Genomic DNA, 13,732 nt, shown 5'->3' with positions numbered 1-13,732 from the left:
CCCGATCAACCGTAATATATATGCTCAAGTTGCATATATAATGTCTTGCTCAGTACCATAACGACTAAACTTAAACTCATTCACCAACCATGATAACCTTAAACGTGACCCTTTTGTATATATTTTTTTGGTACCTTCCCAAGGTAAGCCCCCCACATTTCAAACACGTCCTAGTCATTTTTTCCCACCACTTCCATTCAAATTGTAGGGATCCCGAGTTGTAAAGGCACATCCTCCTAAGTGATCATACATTCACCACACGGAAGATGAAATGTATGAGTTTCTGGTCTACACCGTTCAATTAATGCACTGATCAAACCGGGGACCAACTTATATTCTCTTACAAATGTTACTTCGTAAAATCCCTCCATTTGCAAATTCTGGACAATAAGTTCATATGGCTTATCACAAATGTTCACTCGACTTAGAAGGACTCGTTGTTCGTCATCCTGCAATTTATTAATCCATGTAATTAGAATTAATTCATCGTTCTCAAATAAAATATATTATTCGATCATAATATCAGTGCTCCCAAATGACTAGAAATGTGTCGATCCTCTAGTATCAAAAGAACATTTTGTTCCGCCATGCTTTAACCAATCTATAAAAAAATTAAATATTTCAATTTATAATATTAATCATAATTAAAGAAAATTTAAACAAAAATATATATTAAATCAAAATAAATAGTCTAATTAATTTATATTAAAAATAATTTAAATTAAACTTACGAAACTACTCAAATACGACTTAATATGTATAATCAAAATAAATAGTCTAATAATTATAATTTAAATTAAAAACCAAAATTATACTAAAAATTACAAAAAAATATAAATTAAACTTACCAAACCACTCGAATATTGTTTAATTTGTAAAATCAAAATAAATAGTCTAGTTAATTTATATTTACAATAAAAACCCTAAACCTTAAACAATAAATTTTACACTAAACTTACTAAACCACTCAAATATGATTTAATCCCTAAAATAAAAATAATTAGTCTAATAATTTATATTACTCAATAAAAATAAAAAATATAATTTAAACTAAACTTATCAAGCTACTCAAATACAACTTAATATATAAAATCAAAATAAATAGTCTAATACTTATTATTTAAAACAAAAATTACACTAAAAATTATACGCAAATTTAAATTAAACTTACCAAACCACGCAAATATAGTTAATCTATAAAATCAAAATAAATAATCTAATTAATATATATTTAAAATAAAAAATAAAACAATAAAATTTGCATTAAACTAACCAAAAAATTCTAATTTTTTCTTCCTTTGTTCGAACTTTCTTATCTCCTTTTTACTTTTCTTAATCTCTCTCGACCACTCCAAGCTTTTTTCTCTTCTTTTCTCAGCTCACCCCTTATCCCCGAACTCCCCTATTTATAAAGAAATCACGGCTATACATTATTGGTGTACAATAATAACATCATTATTAGTTCCCAATAATGGCACAATGATTCGGGTGCAGCAGCAGCAACAGTCAATTTTTACGCGTTTCTATATTGTAGGCCTGAAGATGCCACGTAGTTTCGAGGTATTTTGTATGTTGAACGTTAACCATTGTTTTGAAAACCAGACTGGACCGGCCGGTTCAACCGGGAATCGTTGCCTAGTCCGGTTCAATCTAAACCGATTGAACCGCTACTAGTGAATCGGCCAGAACCGCTGAACCGTTCGAACCGGACCGACTGAAAATAAAAAAAACTGGAAAAAATCAGAAATTTTATTTTTTTTCTAAAAAAATTAAACCAAACGCCGTTTGTTAAACGAGCCAAGTCGAACTCGAGTATTGCTGAGCTCGACTCGAACTTGAAAACTTTAAAAGTAAGCTCAACTCCACTCAAACTCACAAGTTAAAAATTATCAAGTTCAACTCGAACTCGAAATATAATATTGAAACTTGAACTCAAAAATGCTTGAACTAAAAAAAATTTAGAAGCTCAATTGAAGCCTAAAATTCGAGCTTGATTGAAGTGAAAGAATAGTTCACTTAATGCTCACCAAAAGACTCCATGATTTTGAATGCCAAATTACCTCTATTATTTATAGAAGTTAGTTGTGATGCTCTTCTATGTTTCTTAGCAATGTGAGATTTTTTTGTTCCTCATATTTTTACTCTTTAGACTTTTGAGATGCTCTTCTATGTTTCTTAGCCATGTGAGATTATTTAAAAAAAAATTAAACCAAACAATATCATTTTGTTATGATTTTTTTAACCCCAAATTTATTTTTTAATTATAGTTATATAATTATATTTATTATTTAATATGTTTTACCTTAAATATTATGTTGTAGTTAATTTGAATCATTTTGTTTCACATGAATTTATGGTTTTTAATTTATATATGTTATGAATTGCTTTGAATATGACTTGTGATATAAAAATTATTTTTGATATTTTTATTTAATTTTTTAAATAATTATGACGTCATCCGGTTCTTCTGACCGATCGAACCGATTCAATCGATTAAACCAATAAATCGATAGCATAATCAGTTTACTAACCGTTTGATTCTGAAAACCAGTTAACCTGAAAACGCCGCATAATTTTGAGATCTTTTGCATGATCTAAATGCCTCAAGACGTCAGATAGTCCTGAAGTCTTCTTGATTGCCATGAAGAAGTAAAATAATCTTAAAGTCTTTTAACTCGGTATTGTAGAATTCATCCTAAATGAAGATATTATTATGGGGGAATATTTTATCCCCAAGTACGTTATTATGGCCATTTTGCCAACTAACAACACGACACAACACCTGCTCTGTCTCTCCCTTTCTCTCTGTTTTCTCTTTCTAAAACGCAGCGGTGAGCTGCCGGCGAGAAACCAAATCTCGCCGGAATTTCGCTCTCTTGATCGTCGGAAATTTTCATTTCTTTTTTCTTTTCACCTCCCCGGAATCAAGCTGCCACAAAGAAAACGAATATATTGTTATTATTTATGAATTTCGTGTATGATTGTGGAATTATGGTGTTGTAGAAGAAAACAAAGAAAAAAAGAGGAAAAAGTATTCTCTCTCATGTGGTGAGTAATGGCTTACAATGGAAGGAAAAAATGCTGAGATCCCTTCCTCTATCTTCTTCCTTTATGCTATAATTTATTTTTTCTTTTCTCTCTCTCAAATTTGATCTGTCTTTTGAATATTTAACTTCTCGTTGAGTATCAACACATAATAAAGGTGCCAGACAGAATTTTCAGGTTTTTGATTCATAAGGTAAGGCTTAGTTTCTGTTTTATTTAGGTCAAACTTAATACAATTTTGAGTTTTATTTTAAAATTTTTACCTCAATTTCGCTAGTAAAGTTTTGAAATTTAAGCCTCTTCCTTTCACAATTTTAATCCCTGGTACGATCAGGAGTTTTTGTGGAATATTGTTCTTAATAAGCGGGAAAAAGGTAATTTAGTAGAAAATAATTTATTTTTGAGAAATTCAAAGCTGGGTTTAGCTTATCTCAACTTGATTTTTATGGTTCAAGTTCCACAAGTTTTTTTTTTCCCTTTCAAATTTCGTTTAAAAAAGCTTGTTGGGGGGGGGGAGTATGATTTTAATATTGTGAATTTATTTTTTTTAAAATGTAAAATTCACCTTTTCCTGTGTTTTGAAACCTAATATTGGTGATTTTCTTTTAAATTTTTTCTTACATTTTCTTGGAAACCAAACGGTAACCTTTGTTTGGTTGTTGGTAGGTAAGTGGCTAACTGGTTTTCCTTTTCATGGCACATCACGTTTCAACCTACTTGAATTATTTTTTTTAAAAAAACTCCCGTTTTGTTCCCTTAAAAATCCAAATTTCTGAAGAAAGTAGCTAGCCTTTGTGTCATGTTCACTCCTTTCAATGATATTTGATAGATGGAAAGGAAATCCATTTAGAATTTGAATTAATGCATTAATTTATTAATATTTCTTTGGAATTTCAAGTTCCCCTTTCATTGGTGCTGTTATTCTTGTTTATTTAAAAAAATAACTTACAAGATTAGCAGTTTTCTGATTAGGAATTGGTGATTCTTGAATGCTTTAGGGTATGGCGATTACCTTGGAACGGAGCCTCAAGTGACAAATTTTGAGCTTATAGTTTTTTAGATTTTACGGTGTTGAAGCTGAACAATGCCATTTGAGGTCATGGATAAAAAAAATGCATCTCCTTCATCCCACTTTTCGGATGACGTTCGTTTCCCACATGAGGTACTCTTGGGCATATACAACCAATTTTATTATTTAACTTGTATTTTGAGTTTATTGGATCTTTATATTTCTTGTTTTAAAGGCTCTTGCAGGGTTCCTGAATTTGCTCCTTTAAATATGATTTGTGATCGTTTTTTATCATGAAACTTTTAAGTCCCCATTATAAGAAAACATTTTTTTTCGTGTTGCTTTAATATCAACTTATGTTCGGCAGAGACAAATTGGATTTTGGAAGCCAAATACCCTGTCTGATAACCAAGGTGAGAACAGTGCTATGGACGACTGAAGTGCTGGCTCTGTTTGCTGTTAATCGGCTTATTTAAATGCATCTACCATTTAGAGCTTAAGGGGGAACTTCTAGCTTTGCCTTCATTAAAATTAATAAAGATTGATTCGGTCTCTTGACTATTGTGAGAAACTGTGGCCCCTAACTTTGTGATGTCACATGCAATGTATTTAAGAACCATAGTTAAACCTTTACTATTCAGTGAATAATCCAAGAGATGATCAGTTTATTTAAATTCATTGACCAAATAAACTGGTTGTCAGTTTCTGATCAGTAGGATTGGAGCATTAGAGGGAATTTTTAGCTTTTGTCATCATCAAACTTCATGAAGATCAATATGGTCTCTTGATTACTGTTAGAAATTGTGGCTTCTAAGTGATGACAGGTGGAATCTATTTAAGAACCACAGTTGGCTTTTACAATTGAGTGAATATTTCAAAAGATTGAACTACAAACTGTGGTTCTGCGTTTTTCTCTATCAAAAGGATTCCTGAGTCCATCAATCAGAATGTTTAAGTGTATTTATGATTGTATTGCCAATTCAAGTACCATGGAAATGTGCGGTATATCTTCTTTGAAGCATTTGTCAAAGGAATGCAGTAATATGTTAAATTGTTTTTTATGAAAGCTTGACTACTGACGGCTCTTCTGAAGCACTAAATTCCCGTTTGGGGAATTTGTTATCTATATCGATAAAATTCTGTTCAATTGCGCTAAATTAGTATATGTTAGTTATGAGCAAGAGTGCTTTGCAGCCTATTGTTTTCAAAAGTGATTGAAACATATTTATAAAATCAAGAGCCAAAAGTTGGTGTCCATTTTAGTATTTTTTTTCCAGCTTCTGTTAAGTGCTTTATTTACCGACACCTTTCACCTGTCCGCAAATAGTTTTTGGAAAATGAGTTTGTCTCATGAGATAGCAATTAACATTGATTAATTTGGTACCCATATTTGGCATATTCTTTTTAAATATATGTTTCTTGCTTTATGGAATTTTTGTTGGTGTCACATGTGATTATTTGGAAATCATTTGAAATTTTTTGTTCTTACAAATGTTAAATACCTTATAAAGGTAAGTATAGTTTGCATTTAACGTATTACCTAGAAATCTCAGATCTTCTAAATGAAATATTATGATGCTATTTTTATGCAAAACTTGTTCACGGTTATCTCTTCCTGTCTTTAAAAAAGCTTCTGGTCTTTGCAGACAAGAGGATTCATTCACCTCCACCAAATCTGGTTAGAGATCAAGAAGGAAAGTTCGACATCAGTTGGAATGGAATTACCAACTTATCTGAGCCTTCATGGAATTCTGTGAATCATCATCCAAAATCACTATCTAGTATGCATATGCAACCAGTGGTGAACTTTAATAGAAACAGCTGCAATGCCAATGTGATCCAGCATGAAAGTAGTCTGTTTTCAAGTTCGCTGTCTGAAATATTTAGTAGAAAATGTAAGTATTTTTGTCTCTGTCTATCAAACACTATGGCAGTTTTCAACATGTGCATACATGAATTCAACGTTTGCATTGTTTCTTCCCTGTTTCTCTTGTATCAGATGCTTTATTTGATATTATATTGCATGGATCGATCGATGACTGTTATTTCCCCCCACAAACATAACTCTAAAAGAAAGTATGAAGCTGTTTTATTAAAACTCATGCCATCTTCATCCATTGTGTTAACCTTTTCACATATATATCTGAACATTTCTTATTTTCTCTGCCAGAGGTTCAACCAACTCATTAGGACAATTATCAATCTGATGGATTCAAATTTGAGTTAATATCTATTTTACGATGCTGCATTTCCTTTCTTTTTTCCTGGCTACTTATAACTTTTTCTAAGTACCATATAATTGATAAATTTTCATCTGTGGTTTTGTTTGATTTTATCTTTATGCAGTGAGATTATTTGGGAATGATCTATCTTATCAGCATGCCAGTAAAGCTGCTTCACACCATGAAGAGGAACCTTTCAAATCTATGGAAGAAATTGAGGCACAGACTATTGGAAATCTCCTCCCCGATGAAGATGATCTCTTCTCTGGAGTGATTGGTGAATCAGGACTTAATACTCATGCCAGTAAAGGGGATGAGTTAGAAGATTTTGACCTATTCAGCAGTGGCGGAGGAATGGAATTAGAAGGAGATGATCGCGGATCCATGGGTCCAAGGAATTCAGATCTCATCGGAGTACACAACAGTCGAGGGGGTTCCAACGGCTCAATCATTGGTGAACACCCATATGGTGAACTTCCTTCTAGGATACTTTTTGTAAGGAACATTAATAGCAATGTTGAAGACTCAGAGTTAAAGACTCTTTTTGAGGTTTGTGTTTGTTTTCCGTTGTACTGTTTATTGAGACTTTGTGCTTGCAAATTTTCCTCCATCAACTCCATTTGAATTGCTTCATGTTCCACTAAGTTAAATTGACTAACCCTTTTCCTTATGTCAGCAATATGGAGTTATCCAAACTCTTTATACTTCCTGCAAGCATCGTGGGTTTGTTATGATCTCTTATTATGATATAAGGGTAGCCAGAAATCCAATGAGGGCTATGCAAAATAAGCCATTGAGGCGTAGGGAACTTGATATACATTATTCAATTCCAAATGTGTGGCTTTAACCGTTTTGTTCTGAATAGTTAATGTTTTCCATTTTGTTATTACCCGCACTACTTTTACTACCTTTGTCTTGTCAAATTGTTGATGCATCTTCATGTGTAACATTGCTGCTTTATTTATTTATATATTCACTGTTTTAATTTTATGACCTCAGGAAAATGCATGTGAGAAAGATGTAGATCAAGGGATGCTGGTGGTTTTCAACCCTGATTCCTCTGTTTCAACTGACGAGCTTCAACAAATATTTGGTGCTTTTGGGGAAATTAAAGAAGTAAGAAATTTATTCTTTCAGCTTCTGAATTCCCTTACGCTTGTGTTGACAAGTGTCTAATTGATGTTAATTTGCATGGCAGATCCGTGATGCTCCAAACAAGCATAATCACAAGGTCATCGAGTTTTATGATGTTAGAGCTGCAGAAGCTGCACTTAATGCTCTGAATAGGAGTAACGGTGCTGGGAAACAAGTTAAACTTGAACCAAGCCGTCTGGGTGGTGTTAGGCGGTAATGTCATCAACTTTTGCTGCTTTCTTTCAACTTCTAATAAAACTGTTTTTGATCTTAGCTTCTGAAGGAATCTGGAACATTTGTAATTTCCCCTTTTTGTGATTCTTGAAATTGAAAATCTTCTATTACTTCTAAGTGATGGCTCTGTCACTTTACTGGTTCTGCTTACTTTGCCACGAGTATCAATGATGCAATACTTTTATGGATGCCTAATATACTTTTTGCATTTAAGTCTTATTTTCTTCCTTATTGTGTTTTTTTGTGGCGTTCGTAAATTGTAGTAAAATGAAGTTCCGTTTGCAGTTTTATTCAGCAGCCTGAGCAGGAGCTAGATGAACCTAATCTTTGTGGAAGCCCTTTTGATGAGTTATCATCAGGACACATTGGTATGCTTTGCCTGTAAATTCTACCATCTGACCAATTTGTTATAAGCTGTTGTTTCTGTTCCTTCACACATCTCGATTCCTTATGACTTTTTACAGGAGTAATTGCATCTGGTGGCAAGGATAATGGATCTTCCCAGGTGTTACATTCAGTTATCCAGTCACCTGTGAATACTTTTGTTGAACCTCACCGAAGTTCGACTGTTCCTATTAACCTAGCCTCTCCAGCAAGAGTGGCACCCATAGGCAACAAAATAAATCCTCTGGAGACCAACCATTCTACGGATGATCTGAAATATGCTAACCAAGGGGTACAAGGTTTCCATCCTCATTCCTTCCCTGACTACCATGACAGCATAGCCAATGGTATTGAACTCAACTCCCCACGCACCATAACAAACATGGCTAGTAGTGCCGGTTCGATGGCTGAAGGGCTTGACAATAGGCACGCTCGAGGAGCAAGTTCAAATGGACACCTGATTGAACCTAATGCTGGGGGTAAGTTCAGCTGATTTGTATATCAACATCAATGAAACATGTTTTCCTGCATCTTTATTGCATTCTGTCATGGGACTCATGAGGAACTTTCATTATTTAGTATGTTAATATTTTTGATAAATTTTACAATTCATTATGTTAAAAATTTCAGGTAAATTTTAACTCTTTTTTCTGTTCTTGTATTGAATTGTTTCTTATGCTTTAGGCTTCCTTTCTCCCCAATTTTTTGTTGCTAATAAATTCTCTAGAGTTTTTGGGTCTTCAGGAAATGGAAGCTTGTCAGTTAATGGTAATAATTACATGTGGAAGACCAACAACTCACATCAGCAGCATCCACCAAGTGCCATGGGTTGGCCAAATTCGCCATCATTTGTCAATGGTGTTCATGCTTATCGCCTTCCTCACAAGCCTGCATTCCCTAGGGCTCCCCCTGTAATGTTCAATGTAGGATCACCTTTACGCCACCATATTGGCTCAGAACCACCCAATTCTGCACCATGGGACAGGTGGCATCCTTATGCTGGGGAGTCTCCAGATACTTCAGGTTTTCACCTAGGATCTCTTGGAAGTGTGGGTTTTCATGGTACTTTACCATCATATCCTGTGGACATTGCTTCCCAAAACATTTTTTCTCATGTTGGTGGTATGGATTTGATGAAAAATGGTGGGGTACACTCTCCGCAACAGATGTGCCACCTTTACCCTGGCAGGAACCCAATGATTTCAATGCCAACATCTCTTGATTCTCCTAATGAACGTGTTAGGAACTTCTCACAGCGTAGAAATGATCTGAATTCTAGTAATGCCGATAAGAAACAATATGAACTTGACATTGACCGCATCATATGTGGGGATGACAGCAGAACAACGCTAATGATAAAAAACATACCCAACAAGTATGTGAGCTGCTTCTCTAGCAGATTCCTGTCAATGTTCTTTTTAATTTCTTGTGTCTTGATTTGTTTGCTTTCCTATTAAAATGATTTTGTTTCATAGTATCCTTTTATGGTTAAACTTTCTTATGTCCAAACAACATTGCATGATGAATTACCTTAAACCCATAGACATCGTGATGATGATTTGTTGTACTTTGCCTTTAAAATTTCATTATTGTTCCAAAAGTAGTAATTGTTGATGAACCACCACTTTTGCAAGTTGTATATATTGGGACTAATTGACAGATTGTTCCGGATTCATTCAATTTGGCATATCTTGTAATGTAGTTGAAGTAATTTACTAGAGGTGTTTTTACAATTAAATAATTTATTTGGTGTTGTGCTCGTTCTTCAGATTTGTTGATTGCATCCTAGTAAGGTCATTTATTGTAGTAAATATTCCACTTCTCCTTCATGTCTTCCCTTCTTTCGTATGATTATCTCCTTACAAGAAGTAAAATGGTGATTTTTTTGCAGGTACACTTCAAAGATGCTTCTGGCAGCCATTGACGAGCACTGTCGAGGAACTTATGATTTTATTTATTTGCCAATTGACTTCAAGGCAAGTTAATTGGTTCACCAACAGTTTTCCCACCATGATAAACTGATTCATTCTCGGACATGCTACATGTAGTTTGATGTGTTACTAACCCTAAATTTTGTCAATGTTATCTGTAGAACAAATGCAATGTGGGCTATGCGTTCGTCAACATGATCGATCCACAACAGATCATTCCTTTCCATAAGGTTTAATACATGGATTTTATGTCACACTATTATCTGTTATTTATGCAGATACTATCATTTGCATGTCTAATCATGTGCTTAACTATTATTCCGATAGATTGAAACTAATCTGGTTAACCCAAATTTCTCTTTAGGCATTCGATGGCAAAAAATGGGAAAAGTTCAACAGTGAAAAGGTGGCAACTCTTGCTTATGCTAGGATCCAAGGAAAGGCTGCTCTAATTGCTCATTTCCAGAATTCAAGCTTGATGAATGAGGATAAACGTTGCCGCCCTATTCTCTTTCATACTGATGGCCCAAATGCTGGAGATCAGGTGAAGTCATCTTGATACGGCATAAACTAGCTGAATGCATTCCTCTTTTCATGTTTCCTGAAATTCATAATGTAGTTTTACTTTTGTGGCCTTTCCTTATTATTATATTGGCAATGGAGAAGGATGTTTCTCGGTCTTTACGTCGTACTTTGTTTGTTTATTTAGGAGCCCTTTCCTATGGGTACTAATATTCGATCAAGACCAGGGAGACCTCGAACAACTAGCATCGAGGAGAACCACCGCCAAAGTAGTTCTTTGACTTTAGGTTGGGAGGAATTTTCCAATGGGGCAGACTCATTGGGTTGTTTGAAGGATTCTTATTGAGCAGTCTGCTTATCTATCTCTAACTTTCAGAGTACTAAAACTTTACCTACCCTGATCTGTGTACTTGAGGTTGGCTTGATGACTTTTTTTTGCCATATAGAAGCAGTTTTGTGAACCAAGTTGCACTGAAACTAAGTGGTAATTTTTTTTCTTGTATCGATAGCCTGTTTATGGGGGCTTCAAATTTTGCGTAGCCTATGACCGAATTGTATCTCGATGTGTGGAAGTTCCTGGGCTTATGCATGACTCGAGGGATCCTTTCTTCTTGTATCAGTTTTGTGTCTAAAGTTATGTGATTACATTTTTGTCCCCAAGGTTAGTCCTGCTTCAGTCTAGGTGGTGGTTGTTGTTGCTCAAAGGGAGGGAAGAGACGACTTTCACAAGTATTACAGTCATGGAATCTTTAACTAGTTTATCTTTTTGTAATGACATACATTCTTTTTTTCTTGTTTTGACTCGTCATTTATATCCTTGTTGCTTTAGAGTACAATGTCTGAAACAGGTAACATGGTTAGATATTGCTTTGTGGTGGATTCTATTCGAACGTCGGAACTCGGTGTAACACCCCCAACCTGTACCCGATCCGGATACGAGTCTGAGGTGTCACATTGACTTTTCAAACTTTGACTCTTGACGAAAATCAAGGAAATTTAAAACTTTCATTAAAAAAACATTATTACTTTACATAAGTTAACCAAAACAAGACAAAATCGATCAGAACATTCATAACTAACACTTTTTTTACATGTCATCACACTATACACAATCAAAATACATACTTTCTTAGTTACTTCTGATCTGATCTTCTAACAAAAATGTCGTTCTTGTCACCTCTATTTCTGCTCTTCTGAATTCTTCGTACCTACATGTAAATCATTTACACGCTAAGTTAAAGACTTAGTGAGACATAAAATAAACATACAACAATAATATCATGAATACACACTACTATTAATCCACTAAGACATTGCAATGCACCTGTAGATGTCACACTATGACATATAAGTATGATATGCATGAATGAATAATTATGTTTTATAAGAGTTTTCCTTTAATTTATCTTTGAATGCCCATGTACATTATTGAGAACAGAAGGTACGCGAGTACACTGGGGTTGTGCACAATGCTGTCACCACAGCTCGAATAAAATCCCACTAGGGGCACTAAATATTTGTCCCGTAGGACCACTATGTCCCGAAGGACCACTATGTCCCAAAAGACAACTATGTCCCGAAGGACCACCGATAATCCCTCGACTCTTAGCATGCTAATTATACCTACATCTCTCATATTAAATAACATGGGTTTAATTATCAATACATTTCTTATTTCATATCTCTTTCATCACTGTCCATGTAAACACATAAGTCACTTCATATGATCATTTCCATTATTTCACATACCTGGAAGGATTATCTGATAATGGCATTTATTCATATAATATCATGTTAAATCATGAATGAATTATGCATGGAATCACTATAACATTAATATATATATATGTATCCATGTGCATGAATATGGAATCATAAATTCAATAATAAGAGATAGACTTATCGCAAGTCTTATCTCAATACAATTCTATCTAGGATATGCACTCACCTTAGCCTTGCTTGATTTGACTCGATCCTAATCCTTCGATTGTTCCAGAACAAGATTACGTTCACTATCTACATAATTATACATTTATACATATTAGTAATCCAATTGTATACTCTAATATTCCAATTCTTAAGCTTAAGGAAAGGTAATTTTCATTCTCATTTATAATAGGTATTGATACCCCCATAGGGTATCGGTACCCCTACAACAATCTGAAAATTTCATCTTAAGGGGGGTATCATACCCCCTATAGGGTATCGATACCCTTATTGCATTATATTATTTTTCGTTCAAGGGGGTATCGATACACCTTCATAGGGTACCGATACCCTCTGCCCAGAAATTATATTTTGAGCACGAAATTTACTTCATTTTTAGCTCAACACTTCATATTTCACCTCCTTTAATATCTCTAACTTGCATACACCTACTTAAACTAATTTATACCCATTCAATACCTCTTAAACTTAAAAATCCAATCCTCCACATAGAATTCAAGAATCTCACTCAAATTCCAACATGTTCTAAATCAAATTCTAACACTTTATATTCCTTAATCAAGTTGGTGACAAGTCAAATTCAACTTCCAATTCTCATTATGAACTTTATTTCAAAATTTAATTCAAGAACTCCTAACCTTTAATTCTTCCTACTCCCTTCATCTTGTTGTTTTAAGATAAATTAAGCTTTCCTTAAGCTTAATTATCGTCTAATGATCAAAACCAAAACTTAATTTCAACTAATAAGCAACTAATAAAGATTCTCACCTTTGGCTTGGTTATCACTTATGAAGGAAGATGAAGAAGAAGAGAACTCTGGAAACTTGTGTGTTTCCCTCTTCACTCCATGTGGGTTAATATAATCCATAACCAAATTTAATCATTTTCCTTACAAATGACCATTCTATCCTTTTATTCTTCATTCTTTTCAATTTGATCATACACCATATTTTTCATAAAGTCTTTAAACTATCCAATTATTCTACTTTAAGTACCAAATTCCATAACTTTACAATTTAGTCACTAACCCGGTATTAAGGATGTTACAAATCTCCCCCTTAAGAAAATTCGTCCTCGAATTTTCATTGTGCAAAGAGATGGGGGTATTGATTCCTCATGTCTTCTTCACGTTCCCACGTTGCTTCTATTTTGTGATTCCTCCACAAGACTTTAACTAATGGAATAGTCTTGTTCCTTAGTTGTTTAATCTCATAAGCTAAGATTTGAACGGTTCTTCCTCATACGTCAAATCCGGTTGAATCTCGATCTCTTCTGGAGTCACAATGTAGGAGGGATCATATCGA

General features: G+C 34.2%; 1 protein-coding gene across 1 annotated transcript; it reads left to right on the top strand.

Moving 5' to 3' along the window:
- The first annotated feature begins 3,842 nt into the window (after positions 1 to 3,842).
- LOC120127639 (protein MEI2-like 1) lies at positions 3,843 to 11,011 on the top strand. Its single transcript, XM_039145501.1, has 13 exons — positions 3,843 to 4,207; positions 4,422 to 4,467; positions 5,701 to 5,949; positions 6,401 to 6,825; positions 7,276 to 7,392; positions 7,475 to 7,623; positions 7,930 to 8,012; positions 8,109 to 8,507; positions 8,773 to 9,403; positions 9,920 to 10,004; positions 10,121 to 10,189; positions 10,324 to 10,503; positions 10,669 to 11,011. The coding sequence occupies exons 1-13, from the start codon at positions 4,130 to 4,132 to the stop codon at positions 10,825 to 10,827; spliced, it is 2,670 nt and encodes an 889-aa protein (XP_039001432.1). The 5' UTR covers positions 3,843 to 4,129; the 3' UTR covers positions 10,828 to 11,011.
- The last annotated feature ends 2,721 nt before the right edge of the window (positions 11,012 to 13,732 follow it).

The sequence above is a fragment of the Hibiscus syriacus genome, unplaced genomic scaffold, assembly GCF_006381635.1.
Source record: "Hibiscus syriacus cultivar Baekdansim isolate YM2019G1 unplaced genomic scaffold, ASM638163v2 tig00110469_pilon, whole genome shotgun sequence".
Classification (NCBI taxonomy): Eukaryota; Viridiplantae; Streptophyta; class Magnoliopsida; order Malvales; family Malvaceae; genus Hibiscus; species Hibiscus syriacus.
The sequence above is the reverse complement of the archived record's forward strand: the minus strand, read 5'-3'. Positions and strand labels throughout refer to the sequence as shown.

What these genes read in the sequence shown, in the direction of transcription:
- LOC120127639 (XM_039145501.1), top strand. Translation starts at nt 4,130, where the DNA reads ATGCCATTTGAGGTCATGGATAAAAAAAATGCATCTCCTTCATCCCAC. An exon ending in TGAAATATTTAGTAGAAAAT is followed by an intron (nt 5,950 to 6,400) that starts GTAAGTATTTTT and finishes ATCTTTATGCAG; the next exon opens with TGAGATTATTTGGGAATGAT. An exon ending in GCCCAAATGCTGGAGATCAG is followed by an intron (nt 10,504 to 10,668) that starts GTGAAGTCATCT and finishes TTGTTTATTTAG; the next exon opens with GAGCCCTTTCCTATGGGTAC.